This window comes from Musca vetustissima, unplaced genomic scaffold (assembly GCF_032173495.1).
Source record: "Musca vetustissima isolate MV318-11 ecotype Yass unplaced genomic scaffold, APGP_CSIRO_Mvet_v1 utg19164, whole genome shotgun sequence".
Lineage (NCBI taxonomy): Eukaryota > Metazoa > Arthropoda > Insecta > Diptera > Muscidae > Musca > Musca vetustissima.
In genome coordinates this window covers 75,009-95,149 of record NW_026874237.1, presented here as the reverse complement: position 1 = coordinate 95,149, position 20,141 = coordinate 75,009, and the positions used below count along the sequence as shown (strand labels likewise).

Below are 20,141 nucleotides of genomic sequence, written 5' to 3'. Positions count from 1 at the left end.
TAAATTAATTTTTAAAATATTCGACTGGGGCGGATTTTAGCACAATTTTCGAATAATACGTACTTATTATTGAGTCTATATCTCGTGAACTATTCGAAATATTGCTTTTCTCTCTTAAGCAATATTTTTCCTCTTAATTAGGTCTACAAATTTTCTCTTGAGATAAAATCAATAAAACAACAACATCATACTGAAAATAGCACAACTGCAAAAAAAATTAAAATTTAGACATACTTTTTCCATGTTTTTCACACTTATTTCAGAAACTGCTACTGACTCGGACAAAAAATATATGACAAAAAGATAGCCAATAGCAAATCAAACAACTCTTCTTAAAACCCCGATTTCATTGGTTGACTCCTTCACATAGTTATAGCCTCACAAATTCATCAAAATGAACCAAAGAAATTCACTCCCAATTGTATGTTTATAGAAATAAAAATTGCTATGCTTTTTTCAATAAATAGGTACAAAATTGAAGTAAAAATTAAACATGGAAAAAGTAAGTCGAAATTTTAATTTTCTTGCAGTTGTGCTATTTTCAGTATGATGGTGTTGTTTTATTGATTTTATCTCAAAAGAAAATTTTTAGATCTAATTAAAATATTGCTTAAGAGAGAAAAGCAATATTTCGAATAGTTTACGAGATATAGATATAGTATTATTCGAAAATTGTGCTAAAATCCACCCCCAGTCGAATATTTTAAAAATTAATTAAAAAAAAAAAACTTAGCTAATAATGCAAAACCCAGCTAGGGATTTTCTTCCACCATCACAAGCTTCAAGATTTTGGGGGTCTCGATTGGTTCAAGATTTTAGTGCTGCACAGTGTAATTGTCTGGCTCTCGTACGATTTTTGACCAAAAACCAAGTTAAAAAATATGGAAGATCTTCACCGATTGGCTTTATCCTAGTTCATACGATAACTATACACTCACAGAGAAACGTGTAAAAATTTGCAATCGATTGGAATATTAGTTTTTGAGTTATCGTGCCCGCCACTCGCAAAAGAGAAAAACGCGTTTCAAGTTTGAGAAGCCCTTTAGCCGTCACTTGATGCTGACACAATAAATCGGCTATATCTTCAAGAGTTCTTGAGATTTTCACTTGAAATGTTGTAGGGACATTCTTGAAATAGTGTAGATTCGAATTAAATAAAAAAAATTTTGACCCCGAGAATGGGGGGTCCCCTTAATAAGAAATTTTTGTGCGAACATGTAGTTTGATTAGACGAACGATAATCAAACAAAAAGTCAATTTCGAATTTTTCTGTTGTTTGTTGTTGTTGTAGCCCTACTGATTTTACACAATGGGCTGAGGTGAAAGACGTTGACCGAGTAAGACTCGGGTCGTTTCGGATCGTAGACCCCTCTGTCGTGAAAACTAATTTTTCTGTAGTTACGTCCGTTTGCATTTTTGATGACGATATATTTATTTAAAAATGTATTTCACACCGAAAAGGAAATAAAATACAAAGTCCAAAGAGATCGACTCAATGATACCCTACATATTTTTGTGTATATGAAGGCGATACTTTTGGAAAAGTTCCAAATATTAATGGAAACTATATATAATCCGATTTCAATGAAATTTGTCACAGTTAGTTTATACTACTTTTAGCACATTTTGAGCATATCGGCTATATTTTGGGTCCTTGGTGTATAATGTATTAAAAATCGGAGGAATATATATATATATATATATAGAAGCTATATCCAAATCGGAACCGATTTCAACGAAACTTTCCCCACGTTAGACTGTACTAACTTCACTACTTTGTACACAATTTTGTGAACTGTGAACCGATTTTCACGAAAACTAACACACATCATTCTAGACTCAATTTAATACGCTATGAAAAATTTCGTTCAAATCGAAAGATATATAGGAATATCAGTCTAGACCTAATCCAGTACGCTATGTCAAATTTTGTTTAAATCGAAAGATATATAGGAACTTTGATGCACTTTTTGCATTAATTCAGACGAAAATATATATGGGAGCTATACCTAAATCTGAATTGATTTTCACGAAACTTAACCCACATGATGCTAGACTAATTTAGTACGCTGTGCCAAATTTCGTGCTTGTCGAATGACATATAGGGACTTGGGTGCACCATTTACATAAATCGTACGAAAATATATATGGGAGCTTAAATCGTTTGTTTCGGATAAAGCCATACCAAGTCCGCTTCCGAGTTGTTTTATAGGCACCCAACGTGGGCCTTCTTATGAATATGAACTTATGTTGAAAATGGTCTGTAAAGATATTCATCCCCTCAACAACCAGATCAATTGATTTTCACGAAACTTAACCCACATGATGCTAGACTAATTTAGTACGCAATGCCAAATTTCGTGCTTGTCGAATGACATATAGGGACTTTGGTGCACCATTTACATAGAGTCGTACGAAAATATTTATGGGAGCTTAAATCGTTTGTTTCGGATAAAGCCATACCAAGTCCGCTTCCGAGTTGTTTTATAGGCACCCAACGTGGGCCTTCTTATGAATATGAACTTATGTTGAAAATGGTCTGTAAAGATATTTATCCCCTCAACAACCAGGTCAAAGCCACTTCGGCGGAAAAGTGAGTCTATAACCTTCAAGAACCTTCAAAATGTGTGCACAACTTTCAACACTGGCAATTGATTGGTCGTCGGCCTTTATTAAAGCATGGACCTATATAAATAATTTTCAGTAAAGTGGTTTCTCAACATCCAAGAACTTCTTGTAGAGACATCCATGATTATAGCTTGGACCTACTTTCATGCAATGTTTCTTTTTTTTAAATCCGTGACAATCCTTCAAAAAATACCACTTTTATTTATGAACCAAAAAAAACCTATTGATGTCGAATATTAAATAATCGAAATTACTTAAGGGAACCCCACCCATTCTCTATTTTAATTTTTCAAGATTTTCAATGGGCTGGTAAATCAATACCAATGCTTGTTAAGGTTTGCATGCACATATATATTTGAAGATTTAAAAAAGAAGAAAAATAATTTACAAAAAAATTTTGTTATTGTTTTGTTGTTGTTTTTTGTAATTAAAAAATAGTCCTTATTTTTGATGGCGGGCATGATAACTCCTCACTGGACCATCGGAATCCGAAAATTCCAACGGTGTTAGAAAGTACATGTCGTCTCGTATGAACTAGGATTATTGACTTCGCTCTAAAATTAACAAAATGGCGGACCTTTGATATTTTTGAAAAATCGCCGATTTTTGACCAAAAACCAAGTTAAAAAATAAGGAAGATCTTCACCGATTGGCTTTATCCTAGTTCATACCATAGCTATACACTCACAGAGAAACGTGTAAAAATTTGAAATCGATTGGGTCATTAGTTTTAGAGTTATCGTGCCCGCCATTCGCAAAAGAGAAAAACGCGTTTAAAGTTTGAGAAGCCCTTTAGCCGTCACTTGATGCTGACACAATAAATCGGTTATATCTTCAAGAGTTCTTGAGATTTTCACTTGAAATTTTGTAGAGTCATTCTTGTATTAGTGTAGAATCGAATTAAATCAAAAAAATTTTGACCCCGAGAATGGGGGGGGGGTCCCCTTAAATCGTCTTATCCCTTATTAATGATTTAATTACGCAATCGATGACAATCAAAATGCATGTCATCGATATCGTGAAGATGAATGTTAAAAATTGGATTTCCCTGCAACAACAATACGCTGATAATTGACAAGTTCATTATAACTACAGAATAATGTAAAATACAAACTAATTCACCCTACAATCGCACAATTTATTAATACAACAAACATAGACGTAAATTTAAATCTACATTAGGGTGCCATATTATGAATTTCAATGAATTAATTAGTGATATTTCCGGAATCACGTTCAGCCGACCGTTTTAATTTCGTACGCAATATCGAATTATTCCCACATTTTCCAAAATAAAAAAAAAACATTAGTTCCAGCGAAGTCGTTTTCTATGACGCGTGCCAAGAGGGTATCAATGTGTCGCTGTCACTGCCTATAAGCGAATCTTATTTTTTCCCATTGTCATCGAGTTAATGAAATAATCCAAAAAAAGTTAAATTTTTTTCTACGAAATGACTAAGAACTGATAAGAGTAAACAGTTTGGGGGATACAGCGCAAAACAGCATGTCCAGAATATTTAATACTTCAAAGATTACCTATAAATGCCAAGGCTATTTCATCCAGCTGGTCAGTACATTGTGACATCTCCAGATTATCGGATATTGGAAGTTAATTGAATTAAAATCGAAATCGGATAAAATATCAACAAATCGGTTCAGTAAAAAATGAAACGCTTCGTAGTTTTGTTAATGACGTTGGCTGTGTTGGCAATGGTCACTGCATCGCCTAAGCCCCACAAGAAGAATAAAGGATTATTGGGTGGAGGAGGTGGTGGTGGACTTGGTTTAGGATTAGATCTGGGTCTAGGATTAGGACTTGGCGGTGGTGCTGGAAAAGATGATTCCAGCAGTGAAGAACATGGCCACAAAAAACATGGTAACCGTGGAGGTTATGGTGGTGCTTATGCTGGTAATAGCGGTAATGGCGGCTATGGTGGTGGTTTTGGCGGTGGCCATAGCGGTGGTCAAGGTAGTGGTTTGGGTGGAGGACAAGGCAATGGATTTGGTGGAGGCCAAGGCAGTGGATTTGGCGGTGGTCAAGGCAGCGGAATTGGAGGTGGTCAAGGCAGTGGATTTGGAGGTGGTCAAGGTAGCGGTTTTGGCGGTGGTCAAGGCAGCGGATTTGGTGGCGGCCAAGGTAGTGGATATGGCGGTGGTCAAGGCAGTGGATTTGGTGGTGGTCAAGGTAGCGGATATGCCGGTGGTCAAGGTAGCGGATTTGGTGGCGGTCAAGGTAGCGGATTTGGTGGAGGCCAAGGTAGCGGATTTGGCGGTGGTCAAGGTAGCGGATTTGGCGGTGGTCAAGGTAGTGGATTAGGTGGAGGCCAAGGTAGCGGATTTGGCGGTGGCCAAGGTAGTGGATATGGAGGTGGCCAAGGTAGCGGATTTGGCGGCGGTCAAGGTAGTGGATTAGGTGGAGGCCAAGGAAGCGGATATGGAGGTGGCCAAGGAAGCGGATTTGAAGGTGGTAAAGGCTCTGGATTTGGCACTGGCGGCGGTTTAGGTGTTGGAATTGGTGCAGGATTAGGTGCTGGTGGCAGTAAAAGCTCAGGATTTGGCACTGGTGGTGGATTAGGAGCTGGAATTGGTGTTGGATTGGGTGCTGGTATTGGAGGAGGCAAGAAAGGTGGCTATGGTGGAAATTCTGGTTCATATGCATCATCTAATGCCCAAGCTTCCGCATCTAGCAGCAGCTATTCCCATTGATCTAAAAAAAAATAATGAAATAATAATAATTTGTAAGCAGTTTAGTTGTAGAAAATATAAGAACCAATTATTAAAAACTCTCTTTCATTCTATTTCTTTTCAACAAGATTGTCCTGATTTCTACATGACTTTATAAAAACATTTTTGTAATTTCCCATCTATATATGTGAACTTTACATACATCGCTATAGCCTCAAGTTGATATGCTATGCACAATTTCGAGTGATTCGAAATAAATATATTCAAAAGAAATATAGGGGCATTGATTCCCTATTTATATGGAAATTACATATAAATCTGAACCGATTTATACAAGACTCCACTCACGTCAATCTGTACTTAATTCAGTGCGCTGTGGAAAATTTTGTCTCAATCGGACAAAAATTGTGAATTGGGTGAAATATTGTGGTAACGGACAAACCTATATATCTGAAACGAATTTGTCCTTGTGCCAAATAAGTGGACTGGGCCAAATTTCATCCGATTCGGATAAAAAATGCGACAATTACTATTACAGTTTTTTTTTTTTTAAATTTAAAGTGGACAGACAGACATAAATGGTTCTATGCATATTCAGTCTCGTTTCCTATTAACTGCTACAAACATATGCACAAAATCAACATTGTTCATCCTTTAGCTGTATTTTACTAAGGCTTTTCCTCATTTATACATTGCTGATATTTATACCCTTCAACACACTGTGGTCCAGCGTATTATGTCTTTGTGTATATGTTTGTTTTTTATTGTCATGCAAAAGGAACACGAGATATGTTTGGACACATGGTTCCTTTTGAGAATATGCATAGAATCACTTTCTGAGTCGATTTACGCATGTCCGTCCGTCCGTCCGTCCATGTATTTTTGTGAACAAAGTACAGGTCGCATTTATGATCCGATTTGGATGAAATTTGGCATAGCTCACTTATTTGGCCCAAGGACGAACCCTATTGAAATTGGGAAAAATCGGTTCAGATTTAGATATAGCTCCAATATATATTTTCGTCCGATTTTAGGTAAATGTTGCACCAAAGTCCCTATATATATATATATATATATTGCACGAAGTTTGGCATACTGGATTAAGTTTAGAATGATGTGTGTTAAATTTCCTGAAAATCGGTCCAGATTTAGATATAGCTCCTACATATATTTTTGTCCGATTTTAGGTAAATGGTCCATCAAAGTCGCTATATATCCTTCGAATTGCTCGAAATTTGGCACAGCGTATTGAATTTAGTCTAGAACGATGTGTTTAAAATTTCGTGAAAATCGGTTCAGATTTAGATATATTTTCGACCGATTTTAGGTAAATGGTGCACCAAAGTTCCTATATATTCTTCGATTTGTGCGAAATTTGGCATAGCATACTGGATTAAGTTTTGCATGATGTGTGTTAAATTTCGTGAAAATCGGTCCAGATTTAGATATAGCTCCCACATATATTTTCGTCCGATTTTAGGTAAATTGTGCACCAAAGTTCCTATATATCCTTCGGTTTGCACGAAATTTGGCATAGCGTACTGAATTAAGCCTAGAAAGATATGTGTTAAGTTTCGTGAAAATCGGATCTGATTTAGATATAGCTCCCATATACATTTTCGTCCGATTTTATGTAAATGGTGCACCAAAGTCCCTATATATCCTTCGATTTGGACGAAATTTTGCACAACGTACTGAATTTAGTCTAGAACGACGTGTGTTAAATTTCGTGAAAATCGGTTCAGATTTAGATATAGCTCTTATATACATTTTTTCTCCGATTTTATGTTAATGGTGCACCAATGTAACTATATATCCTTTGATTTGCACGAAAATTGGCATAGCGTACTGTATTAAGCCTAGAGAGATGTGTGTTAAGTTTCGTGAAAATCGGTTCTGATTTAGATATAGCTCCCATACATATTTTCTACCGATTTTATGTAAATGATGCACCAAAGCCCCTATATATCCTTCGATTTGCACGAAATTTGGATTTATAAGTATATAAAGAACTCAAAATGTGGTCGAATGCACAAAACATACTGAAATAAGTGTAACCTAACATGTGGCAAGTTTCGATGAAATCGGTTTGGATTTCGATATTTTGCTTTAAACTTATTTCCATAATTTTGTCCCATTGCAAGAAGCAACTCTATATCTGACCAAAATTTAGTATAGGTTGCAGAATGGCATGTTTAATTTTTTGTTAATGGTCCTTCAAAAATGTGACGTCTGTTAGGATTCTATCTGTTGAATATACCCAAAATGGTGAAGGGTATCATATAGTCGGCCCCGTCCGACTTTACTTCTTTCCTTACTGGTTAAAGATTATTGCAAAAATTGTCAGCCGCTTTATATCATTTAGATACAATTTTTCAACTAATATCTCTTGATGACATTATTTTCGTTATCTGCATCAAGTTTGAATACTCAAATACTATTCAATACAAACAGCAACTTAATCGTAATTGAAAATCAAAACGTGCTTTTTGCTACTTGTACCACCCACAAAATGTATCGTCTTCTGCATTTTAATGAATATTGAATGAATTATTTTTCGTATTGTTTTTTTATTGACATTACATATCAGAAAATAGTTCGATCGTGGAAGAAAATAATTTGTTTTAGAAAAAAACAATTTCGTGGTTCCCAATTACGCTTTTCTAATCATTTGCTTTTCAGTTGCAACATTTCAATATTACCTTATACTACAGTTTTAATTCCAAATGTAAGTTTCCCACTCAAATCTAAATTGTACCAACATTACTACCATATATCAGTCCTGCATTCCAAAAGTAATTATAGTTACAAATTTCAGGATCTCAGGCCTATCCGTTCGCATAAATCTAAATTGCACCATATTTGGCACTTTTCGTGCCAAATTCGAAATTTCAGGATTCCAGCCCAATCCGTTCACAAAGAAACAAAGTTGATCATAGCTAGTGCAATTTAGTACCAATAAGTACAAATTTCAACAGTAATGTAAATTCCAATAATTCTTCCAAATTTAAATTGTATCAAATTATTGCCATTTAGCAGCTTACGTAACCTATAGGTACGAATTTTCAAAACTACCTCAACCTTGCAAAACTTTCAGTGTCCTAGCCCTACCTTCACAAAAATTCAACTTCTACAATATTTATTATTGTTCGTAGCCATAACTTCGAATTTGCAAAACAACCTCGATCTTACACTCCAACAGTAATTTTGATTCCAAATTTCAGGATCTCAGCCCTATCCAATCACACAAATCCAAATTGGACCATATTTAGTACTTTTCGTACCTATAAGAAATAATTTCCTAAACTACCCCAAGCATATTTCTACCAGTAATCTTAATTGAAATTTCAGGGTTCCATTTGTATCCGTTTAGTTCCATTTAGTATACCTAATTACGAAATTTTGAAACTACCTCCATGCCTCAATCAGGATTTTAGCCCTATCCGTTCACATAAAAAACCAGTAAGGAAAGAAGTAAAGTCGGACGGGGCCGACTATACGATACCCTTCACCACTTTGGGTATATTCAACAGATGAATGCTAACAGACGTCGCATTTTTAAAGGACCAGTAAAATGAAATTGGATCCATAAACATGCCATTCTGCAACCGATACTAAATTTTTCATTTGGACAGATATAGAAGCTACATCTAATTCTGAACCGATTTCAGGAAACATAACACACATCATTCTAGACCTAATTCATTACGCTGTGCCAAATTTAGTGCAAACCGAAAGATATTAAGGGACTTTGGTACACCATTTACCTTAAATCGGACGAAAATATATATGGGAGCTATATCCAAATCTGAACCGATTTTCAAGAAACTTAACCATAATTCTAGGCCTAATTCATTACGCTGTACCAATTTTCGTGCAAATTGAATGATATATTGGGACTTTGGTGCACCATTTACATAAAATCGGAGGAAAATATATGTGGGAGCTATATCTAAATTTGAACCGATTTTCACGAAACTTAGCACACATCATTTTAGACTCAATTTAATGCGCTGTGCCTAATTTCGTGCATATCGAAAAATATATAGGGTCTTTGGTGCACCATTTACATAAAATCGGACGAAAATATACATCGGAGCTATATCTAAATATATCTATACATCTATATCTAAATCTGAACCCATTTTTAGGAAACTTAACACACATCATTCTAGATTTAATTCATTACGCTGTGCCGAATTTTGTGCAAATCGAGAGAAATATAGGGACTTTATTGCACCTTTTACAGTAAATCGGACGAACAAATATATGGGAGCTATATCTAAATCTCAACCGATTTTTACCAATTTCCATTGGGTTCGCCCTTGCGCCAAATAAGCGAACTATACGACCTATACTTTGTTCACAAAAATACATGGACGGACAGACGGACATGCGTAAATCGACTCAGAAAGTGATTCTATGCATATTCTCAAAAGTGTCTATCTCGTTCTACAAAACTCCAACAGCAACCATTATTCAAAATGTTTTAACACCTTCCTCTCTCTCCGTTCACCCAAATCCAAACTGTACCAAATTTAAAGTCGTTTAGTACTTTTCGTACACATATATACGAATTTCCAAGTTGTCTCTATACCCCAATACTCAACAGTAATCATTTTCATTCAGTATTTTTCATACATATAAGTATGAATTTCTAAAATCATTTCCATACATTTACATCATTTACCAACCTGTATTCCGTATAAAATTTCAAGATTTTAATTATATATATTCAATACATATACAATTAGAACTAAATTTAGTTCCCTGGTTCCCATGGCATCCGTTGGTGTTCGGCGCCTTAGCGTTCAAAGCCACCTCCTTATCTTCCTAAGGTTGCACAATATGCAGTTGCATACCATTGAAGAAAAATATTGTAGTCTATATGGAAAAAAAGTCCGTCACTACCAGAAAAATCTGCTCTGAAAAGGAATGTTCCAGTGTGATGCCAAATGTCCGAACCTTGACACGGTTGAATTTAATTCGTAGATGCAATTTCGCAACAATAGTCGATAAAAATACAACTTATAAAGTAAAGACATTTGTAAGCCACTTTGCCCAATATGCATGATGAGCCGCTTAACGCGCCGCATAGTGGTGGGAATGTAGTATCTCTCTGGCTTTCCTTTTGATTACAACTCCGATCATGAAGCTCATCTCGAAAGAGAAATTATTAAAAAAATAAATAAATTTAGTAAAGTTTAGTACTTTTCGTAAAGGCCGAATTTCCAAAAACCCTTTTGTACACCTTTCTAACTTTTCATCAGTGACCCACATTCCGAATTTCGGAATTCTGGCTTTTTCCGTTTGCCTAATATAATGGTTATTAGGCAAACGGGATGCGAAGATTTATCAGTCACTCACTTATCACGAAGCTCTTTTATATAGCTAGTTTTTACATTGTTGATACATCATTTGTAATTTGATTCTACTATCTACCTAAGTATCTTCCATAAAGTGTGTATGATTTGACAGAGACTAATGGACCCAAGATATTGTTTATTTTTGTAAGATAGGATGTGTCAGAATTTATGTACTTTAACAATTAGTTTTACGACAATTCTTACAATCATTTTTAAACCTGTACAGAATTTTAATTGATTTTATCATCACCACAATATATGAAGTAATATTTTACTAAGACCAGAATTAACAATCTAACCAGGTTGTAAATATTGATGACGAAGTCATCTGGCTTTTTTCATTAAGCAAATGGAATGAGATATTGCTCCCCACAAAACAAATATACAATTATAGATTCGTTTCAATGTTTTCACATTTATATTTCAAAAATTAAAATTTCACATACATAGACATATATCATGACCCTTCCAATAGTTACAAACTGAATGACAGGCAACCTCCAATGAAAAATGTCAAATCATCACATTTACAATTTAACCTTTTGCAGTTCTTCCCTTACAGTGATAAAAAAATTCTCTATTCTGAATAGTTTAGAACAACAACAGACAACAAATTACTTATTAGCATATAATAACAAAAATAATATTTAACAATGTGCTAATCACAACATTTATTACGTATTTTTCTGTGTGTGTGTATGTATGTTTGAGAATATTCGTCAGCGGCACAACGTCTATGACCGGGTAAATGGGGAATCACCTTTTGAAAAATCGGAAAATACTAAAAATATTTTTGAAAGTAATTATTGCATGTCGTGTTGTCGAAATGAAAGTATCTTAGAAGCGCAACAAATTACAGTAATAAAACTATATGACTGTCAATTTGGGATTCTTGATTGAAAAATAATATGAAGGTATTATTATTAAACCAAAGATGATATAAAGCTGGGATTTTGGAAATTCGTAGTAGGAGGATCTAAAAATATTAAACATGGTAAGAAAAGTAATATATTTGGACGGGTTCGAACTTTATTTTAAAGGATCTATAATTAGGATATTTAATTGTAGATTAGAAATCGTAATGGATTAGGACAGATGAGTTACAAAAGTGAACGGATAGAGATGAAGAACTTATATTTGGAATTAAAATTACTGTTAGAGTAGACTACAGGATTGAAATAGTACTGGAAACTTGAATTTATTACTAAATTTGGTACAACTTGGACTTTGGTGAATCGGTAGAACTGGTATAGTTAATGTTGCAAATTATGTTACTGTGGGAGTGTAGGACTGAGATATGTTTGGAATATGGGTACAAAAATTACAAAATGATACCAAGTTAGGTACAATTTGGTCTTTGGCCAACAGACTAAATGGTACTAAATTTAGTGGTTGTGTTGGTATGGAGGTTGTCTTCGAAATGTGTACTTAGGTGTTCAAAAAGTGCTGAATGGAACTAATTGTAGAACCTGTACGTATTTGCTAAAATATACACTATTTAATCTGTCATCACTATTTAATCTGTGTAATCGAAATAAAAGAGAGATTTCTGATAAAAGTTCTTATGTGTATGAAGAGTATTAAAAATACTTGATATTAGAGGTAGGAATAGAGGTGGAATTCAGAATTATAATATAACAAATTATATAGGGTAAAATTCTAAGACGATCTAACTATGTCCGCCCGTCCGTCTATTGTCATCACGCTGACGGTTGTCTTTTGTCTGCAAGCAGGTCAAGTTAAATGATGGGATATATCGGTCCACGTTTAGGAATTTGGTACATTGGGTTCTTATTGGGTACTAAATGTATCCACAAAAAATTATAAATATAGGTCCACTTTTTCTGGTAGCCCCCATATAACGGTACCCCCTAATTTTCAGTATTTTGGGGGTTTTGATCGTATTTTCCACCGAATTTTCTGTAATTTAGTATTTTGAGTTCTCAATAGGTACCAAATCCCTTCACAAAAAAATTATAACTATAGGTTAATTTTTTCGGATATCCGCCATATAAGGGTACCCCCCAATTTTCGGTATTTTGGGGTTCTTGAACTTTTTTCAACCGAATACGCTGAAATTTGGTACATTGGGTTCTTAATAGGTTCCAAATCTCTCCACCAAAAATTATGAATATGGGTCAATTTTTTCGGATAGCCCCCATATAGGGATACCCCCAATTTTCGGTATTTTGGGGTTCTTGAGCGCGTTTTTCAACCGAATTTGGTGCAATTTGGTATTTTGTAGTCGTATATGGTAACAAATCTCCCTACCAAAAATTATTAATATTCGCGCCCTTTTTGGCCTAGTCCCCATATAACCCCCTTTTTAATATTAAAACAGTTATGTGATTTGTTCCGCGTTTTGAGTTTGGTTCTAAGACTCTTTTGTAATCATTTCCCCTTCGGAGGATAGAGAGATAAAAAAATTAGAACGTAAGGTTCGATAATGAACTATAGCCGCATTTAGAACTAGCCCCTGATTGGAAGTTTCAGAAGGAGTGGACCAATATTCCCCACCTTCGAATTTGAACTAAGCTTGGAAGAAATAATAAGATGGGCAAAGTTCGGATGAAATCTAAATTTTCTGAAACGGATTTGGTCCAAAGAAACATGGGGCCTAGAACCAATATTTCGATGAGGCACTTTTTCACCGTGTTAAAGTGTATACACCCTCATTAGCCATAAGGCTGATTCTAAAATTTGTATTATAGTTCACATAATCCGTTTTTAGAAATGTCGGTGTAGGTCCCCTTTTTGGTATGTTCCCTATATTTTCATTTCTAGTAGCTGTCAATATATCTATGGTGGAGGGTATCCAAAGTTCGACACGGCCGAACTTACCGCCTTTTCACTTGTTTATATTAAAATAGTTGTCTGATTTGTTCCTCATTTTACCTGCGGAGGATATCGAGATAAAAAATAGAACGTAAGGTTCAATAATGAACTATAATGAGGTACCAGAAGCAGTGGACCTTTGGATCACCATTTTGACAGTTTTTGGTGGGAGGTACCAGAAGGAGTGGACCGATATTCCACATCTTCGAACTTGAACTAACTTTGGAAGAAAAAATAAGATGTGCGAAGTTTAAATGAAATCCAACTTTTCTGAAACGGATTTGGTCCAAAGAAACATAGGTCTAGAACCAGTACTTCGATGAGGCACATTTTAATTGTATCAAAGTATATACACCCTCATTAGCCATAAGGCTGAGGGTATAAATTCATCCATATTCATTAAAAATAGCTGAAATTGGTATTTGGTATACATTATGGTCTACATAGTTCCACTTTTTGGTATGTTACCTGTATTTTCATTTCAAGTACCTGTCAGTATCTATGGTGGAGGGTATCCAAAGTTCGCCCCGGTAAACTTAACGCTTTTCACTTGTTATCAGTAATATGCAAGAATTTCAAGAAATTTCCCCATGGTCTTCCAATATAAATTTTTGAGTATTATTATTTTACACACAGTATTATTTATTTTACTTTTTAGAATGTGGTGTACCATAGCTCCAATATATCTGATTTCATTCAAATAATGCACTACGTTCGATTAAACAAATACTTACTAAAATGAAATATACCATGGGACAATATTACAAAACATGAAATTATGACATATTTACCTGAATATTTCCCATAGATTTTCCCATTTTATGAGACATTCTATAACTGGTTTAACGACTACGATAAATTAATTACATCTCTCCGATCTGTCATAACTGTGCCGCTCGTTCGTTTGCTGTGAAAGATGAGCAATTGAGATATTGATGGTGCGGCGTCGATGGTAGTGTGGTGGTTTTCCCAAAGTAATAACACGCTCAAAATTAATTATAGCCATTTTTTGTTCGATTGGAATATCCACTCCATTTGTTAGATGCTTGAATGAAATTTCTAATTTACGTTACATTTCGTATGGTTGAGTTGTCAACGACATTTGTTGCGAACTACACATATGCAATTGTTTATTAAATTATAGGTATTGACTTCGTATCCCCATCTTTATATGGTCATGGTGTCTATGGCGGTAATGGGGTCCATAACCTACCCCAAGGATGCAGAGGCGAACACTGTGGCTGTCCAACATATGGTGGTGGTTTCGGTTATTGTTGTCAATATAGGCCCACGTTTTGGTATAGCTCTCCCAAATATAGCTCCCATTTTTCAACCGATACATAGGGTGAGGGTAAACAAATTTGCACATAATTTTGAAGTTAGGTCCATTTTAGGTATTTTCATATCGAAAACCGCAAAGACTTTCAAAAGATTTAAAATGTTTTGAAAACCCATCTTATGATGAATAATCGAACTTACCTTTAGTAGTTATTTCCCATAGGGTATACACGATTCTACCAAAGTAAACATAGATCCTCCAATGTATTCATTGATGACGTTATAATTTAGCTTGTTACTGCCGACTCTTTTCTCATTTGCTTTCCGAAACCATCCATCCATCCACCCTCTACATACAAATTGCATGCGATTCCCATTGAATTTTAGAATAAAATAAATGAGGCCCAAACAACAATATTAGTCCGGCTCAAAGAAGAGTTTGTGTTTTTATATGAGGTGTTGTGTTTCTGTGTGAGTGTCTGCTACTGTAGGTGTTATGTGAGAATCAATTGTGGCATGCCTAGAATATTTGATTTTAACAATCTGACTATAAATGGCAAACATTTTACCAGCAGGCACTTCAGTTCATTGTAACCTTTCTAAATAATCAAATAACTTCTTAATTTCGTTCGAAATTATTTTGTATCGCAAAAAAAAACAAATCATAGATCCGGTTCGAGTTTTAAGGAGAGGATAATGAAGTGTTTTATTGTCTTGGCTTTATTGGTGGCTACGGCCACTGCCACACCCACTCTTCATAAATTGAAGAGTAAATTGTTGGGCGGAGGTTTGGGTGGTGGCATTGGTGGTGGATTTGGAGTTGGTTATGGTGGAGGCGGCGGTGGCGGTTATGGCGGTGGTGGTTATGGAGGTCATGGTGTTTATGGCGGTGGTGGAGGTTATGGAGGCCAAGGTTATAGCGGTGGCGGATATGGAGGTCATGGCGGTTATGGTGGCGGCGGTGGTTACAATAAAGGCAGCCAAGTTATTGTCGTAAAAGAAGTTCCCGTTTACACTGTTGCTGTCCAAAAAGGAGGTGGTGGTGGTGGATATGGTGGTCATGGCTATGGCGGTGGTGTTGGAGGTGGTAACTATGGTGGCCATGGAGGTTATTCCGGTGGCCAAGGTGGTTACGGCCAGGGTGGTTATGGCGGTGGTCACAGTGGTGGTTGGGGTGGCAATAGCGGAGGTGGTGGCTGCAACACTTGCGGAAATCAATTGTATGGTGGTGGCGGTGGTAATAGCGGTTCCTATGCCACAGCTTCTGCTCAAGCATCTGCATCCAGTGGCAGCTACTCCAATAGTTGGTAAATTTCAATTTAAGAAATTCAAATAATTTTAAATAAATTCGATTTATTGCGTTCTAAAAAAATAATCTTTAATATTTGAAACGAAATTAAGAAAATATTGTGTAACTGTGAGACTGTTTCCAAAATTATCACATTGTAAATCTAACTGTAAAAATTTAAATATATGTGAAGGTAATAATGTGAAAATAAATTAAACAAATACAATTGTGCATTGACTTAAATAGTGGGAAATATAAAATACCTTAAAGAAATATCAGAATCACGTAAAGATCCGTTATCAAAGTGGAGACATGAATTGGGTATTGTGTCATCCGAATTTTATCATAGTCGTTCATAGTTCGAATAGAGAATTTTTATCCTCGAAGTGAATGAACTGCAAAATTGCAGACATTCAGGTTGGACAATCCGGCTAAGACCTTCAGCATATCACACAGGGTCCTAGTTATAGGACTATGTGAAAATATTTTTTGTTGGCAAAGCATAAAAATATCTAAATTCGAATAAGTTATATGAAGGCTATGTAAAAAAACATAAACCTTTACTGAATATTTTTTTCAGCATAGTTATTCGTTCTGTTGAAAAATGTCGGAAACGGACAGCGTTGTTATGAGGGGGTATACCAAAACATGGACGTATGTTGAAAATGTCCTAAAAATATGGTTTCCACTCGCAAAATGCCAAACTAACGGAATGCGGTAAAAATCTTCAAAATACAGTATTTTTGGGAGGTTTTGAGGGTATTTTTATGGTGGTATATGGTGGCAAATCACAAAAATGATCAAAATTCGCTCCATTTTAGGGGTTGCCGCCATATAATCCTCTTTTTATACCCTCCCCCATAGTATGGGATGTATATTAGGTTGAGGGAAAAGAAATTCATTCATATTGCCTCTCTCATAGAAGTCCTGCTCTTTATTCGAATTTACACTAATTAAATAATGTCCCTACAAAAATTCAAGTGAAAATCTCAAGAACTCTTGAAAATATAGCCGAGTTATCGTGTCAGCATCAAGTGACGGCTAAAGGGCTTCTCAAACTTAAAACTCGTTTTTCTCTTTTGCGAATGGCGGGCACGATAACTCAAAAATTAATAACCCAATCGATTCCAAATGTATACACGTTTCTCTGTGAGTGTATAACTATCTTATGAACTGGGATAAAGCCAATCGGTGAAGATATTCCTTATTTTTTGGTTTTTGGTAAAAAATCGGCGATTTTCCAAAAATATCTTTTCAAAGGTCCGCCATTTTGTTAATTTTAGAGCGAAGTCAACATCCGAAGCCAGACATCTACTCTTTCTAACACCGTTGGAATTTTCGTATTCCGATGTTCCAGTGAGGAGTTATCATGCCCGCCATCAAAAATAAGGACTTCTCTTTAATTGATTTACCAGCCCATTGAATATCTTGAAAAATTAAAAACGAGAATGGGTGGGGTTCCCTTAAATAAATTTTGCAATGGAAGAAAAATATGATAATCGCTTGGTGTCAAGTCCGGACTGTATTACGGATGTATTAAAACTTCCAACGTGGTGAAACACGACACCTGTTGGCCAATTCTGGTCGTTTCTGGTCAACTGCTATCTTCAAACGGTCCAGTTTTTGACAGAAGAGATCTGAATTTAGCGTTTGACGAAATGGAAGCAACTCATAATAAATAATTCCCATCCAGTCCCACCAAATGCATAGAACCACCTTCCTGGCCGTTAGTCCTGATTTCGCCACCGTTTGAGGGGCTTCACCACGCTTTTATCACAATTGTTTTCGCACAGGGTTATCGTATGTGATCCATTTCTCATCTCCAGTCATCATCCCTTTAAAATATGGGTCTATCTCATTCCGTTTGGCCTAGGCTCCGCAGATGAAAAATTATGCCACCCTATTTTTTCTGTTAATTGGTGTGGCACCCAAACATTAAATGGTTTAAAACAGTTTTATGCTATCCTACATGTGCGTCTTTAACATCAAAAATTTCTGAACGGAATCTACGAAACGAAAATTGCACATAATTGGCTGCTACTGTATCGGCATAGAGTTGTCTTTTGTCAGCAAGCAGGTTAAGTTCGAAGATGTGCTACATCGGCCCACGTTTAGACATAACCCCCATACTTTGTTCGTTATCAAAGTATTTTGGATATTTTGAAATTTGGTATAATGGATTCTTATTGGGTAACAATTTTCTCTACTAAAAATTACAAATATAAGTCCACTTTTTCCGGTAGCCCTCATACAACGGTAACCCAAATTGTCAGTATTTTGAGGGTTTCAACCAAATTCGATGTAGTTGGTATTTTGTTTTCGTATTTGGTAACAAAAATTCATTCAAAAGATTGTTAATATTCGCCCTAAAGCTGAACCTATTCCGAAAATTTTTGTGAGGAATTTTCCAACTCTCTAAGAAATTACAAATGGGGCTTTGTCTGAGGTCTGTGCAAAATTATTCCATTCCATGTTCGTTATCAAAGTATTTTGTGTAGAACATGACATAGTCAACCACGTCTTACTACCTACTGTACTTGTAAGATTAATATTAATAAATTGTCCATATGAAAAAAATGCTCGACTACATCCAATACTTTATTATACACAACAATGTTGTAAGGGTATTATAGCTTTGTGTGGCCCCAATAGTTTGTAACGCGCGAAATATTGGTCCTAGACCCATCTTTTAGCACACCGATCGTTATATCGACTATCTGATTTAAACATGTGTGTTCTTCCGTCCGCCCGCCTGTTCTTTATAATCTGTAAACACGATACATTTCACGGTTATGGACCAATTTTCACGAAATTTTGCGTATAGGACCTGTTCTGACGATAAAAGACCCCTATTTTGGAAATGATTATTTAATATTTACGGGATGAAATTAACCAAATGAGTTATGACCTGAACACCACGAAAATATATATGAAGAAGGGGATCAGGCCATGCCTTGATAGAGATAGGTCAATATTTAGCGGGTCAAATGAACCATGACTTTTTTGCGAAAAGTGGCAACATTTGCATTCTATGGCATATATATTTAACCCTGAAGGACATAGACCGAATAAGTTGATAGTATCTACGAGGAGTGGTTGGCTTTAAATTGTTCTATCTACTCGGATGCGAGAGTAACACGTTAATATTTACCGCATGGGTAGACCCTATGCTTACATTGTTAGTATTACCATTTTCATACCTGGAGGTTCCAGTTATGGCAAAGGATGACGCATGTTCATCAGATTATATTTAGGTGATGAAATAAATCGAAAATTTTATTTCTGTCTGGTTTTCTAGTCGCTTTAGAAGCCACATTATGAGCTTAATATGACCTATTTACCATGGGGAAGGGGTGCGACCAATTAATTAGAATCAATTATCAGTTAATATTGAGCGGGTCAAATGAACCGAGACTTTTGTCTGCTAAATACCAAAATTCTAATATTATGGGAAGATGTGATTCGGAAAATTTTCTAACTGTTGACCTCTGATCGGTCAAGAGCGTGCAAATATTGCGAAATATTACCAAGACTTGGAATATTAATCCACAGAAAGTAAAAGTTCAGTGGTAGTTATGTAGGGTATCATAAATGTCGGCCCGTTCGACTATACTGCTCAGTTCACGGTTTAATATTGACATTAAATATAATCTGACAAATGAAAAAATAACCCTATATGACTTCCAGTTTCTTCCATGAACAGTAAGCAATCGTTTACTTCCAAGGTAAGCAACCTTACAAAGGATTGCTCAAAAAGAACCTCCAAATAATTACATACCTTTAAATGAGGATATTGTTATTGGATGATTAATACCTACAGTAAGCGTCAATTAAAGTCAATTCTTGTTATCTATTTTGTAATGATCGAAAAGTCTTCCCATCGCATATTTTTATACATGGTATAATAATAAAAGGTAACAGCAAGTGTTGTTGTACAAAAAACGATACAACAACCACATGGAAATTTGTTGTTGTAAGTTCTACTAGTGTCAACTCATTTGACAGAAAAATGTAAACAAACAAATAAATTATCATCAAATTATTTTTATTTTGAAAATGGA

The 20,141-nt window shown here is 35.5% G+C and overlaps 2 protein-coding genes across 2 annotated transcripts; both read left to right on the top strand.

Annotated features, from left to right (window-relative positions):
- The first annotated feature begins 4,293 nt into the window (after positions 1-4,293).
- LOC133331899 (uncharacterized) lies at positions 4,294-5,334 on the top strand. Its single transcript, XM_061540292.1, has one exon. It carries the CDS (start codon positions 4,294-4,296, stop codon positions 5,332-5,334), a length of 1,041 nt encoding a protein of 346 aa, XP_061396276.1.
- A 10,130-nt stretch (positions 5,335-15,464) lies between these two features.
- LOC133331888 (ctenidin-3-like) lies at positions 15,465-16,103 on the top strand. The gene is made up of 2 exons (XM_061540282.1): positions 15,465-15,771; positions 15,826-16,103. The coding sequence occupies exons 1-2, from the start codon at positions 15,489-15,491 to the stop codon at positions 16,101-16,103; spliced, it is 561 nt and encodes a 186-aa protein (XP_061396266.1). The 5' UTR covers positions 15,465-15,488.
- Positions 16,104-20,141: the final 4,038 nt, after the last annotated feature.

What these genes read in the sequence shown, in the direction of transcription:
- LOC133331899 (XM_061540292.1), top strand. Translation starts at nt 4,294, where the DNA reads ATGAAACGCTTCGTAGTTTTGTTAATGACGTTGGCTGTGTTGGCAATG.
- LOC133331888 (XM_061540282.1), top strand. Translation starts at nt 15,489, where the DNA reads ATGAAGTGTTTTATTGTCTTGGCTTTATTGGTGGCTACGGCCACTGCC. An exon ending in CGGTGGTTACAATAAAGGCA is followed by an intron (nt 15,772 to 15,825) that starts GCCAAGTTATTG and finishes CTGTCCAAAAAG; the next exon opens with GAGGTGGTGGTGGTGGATAT.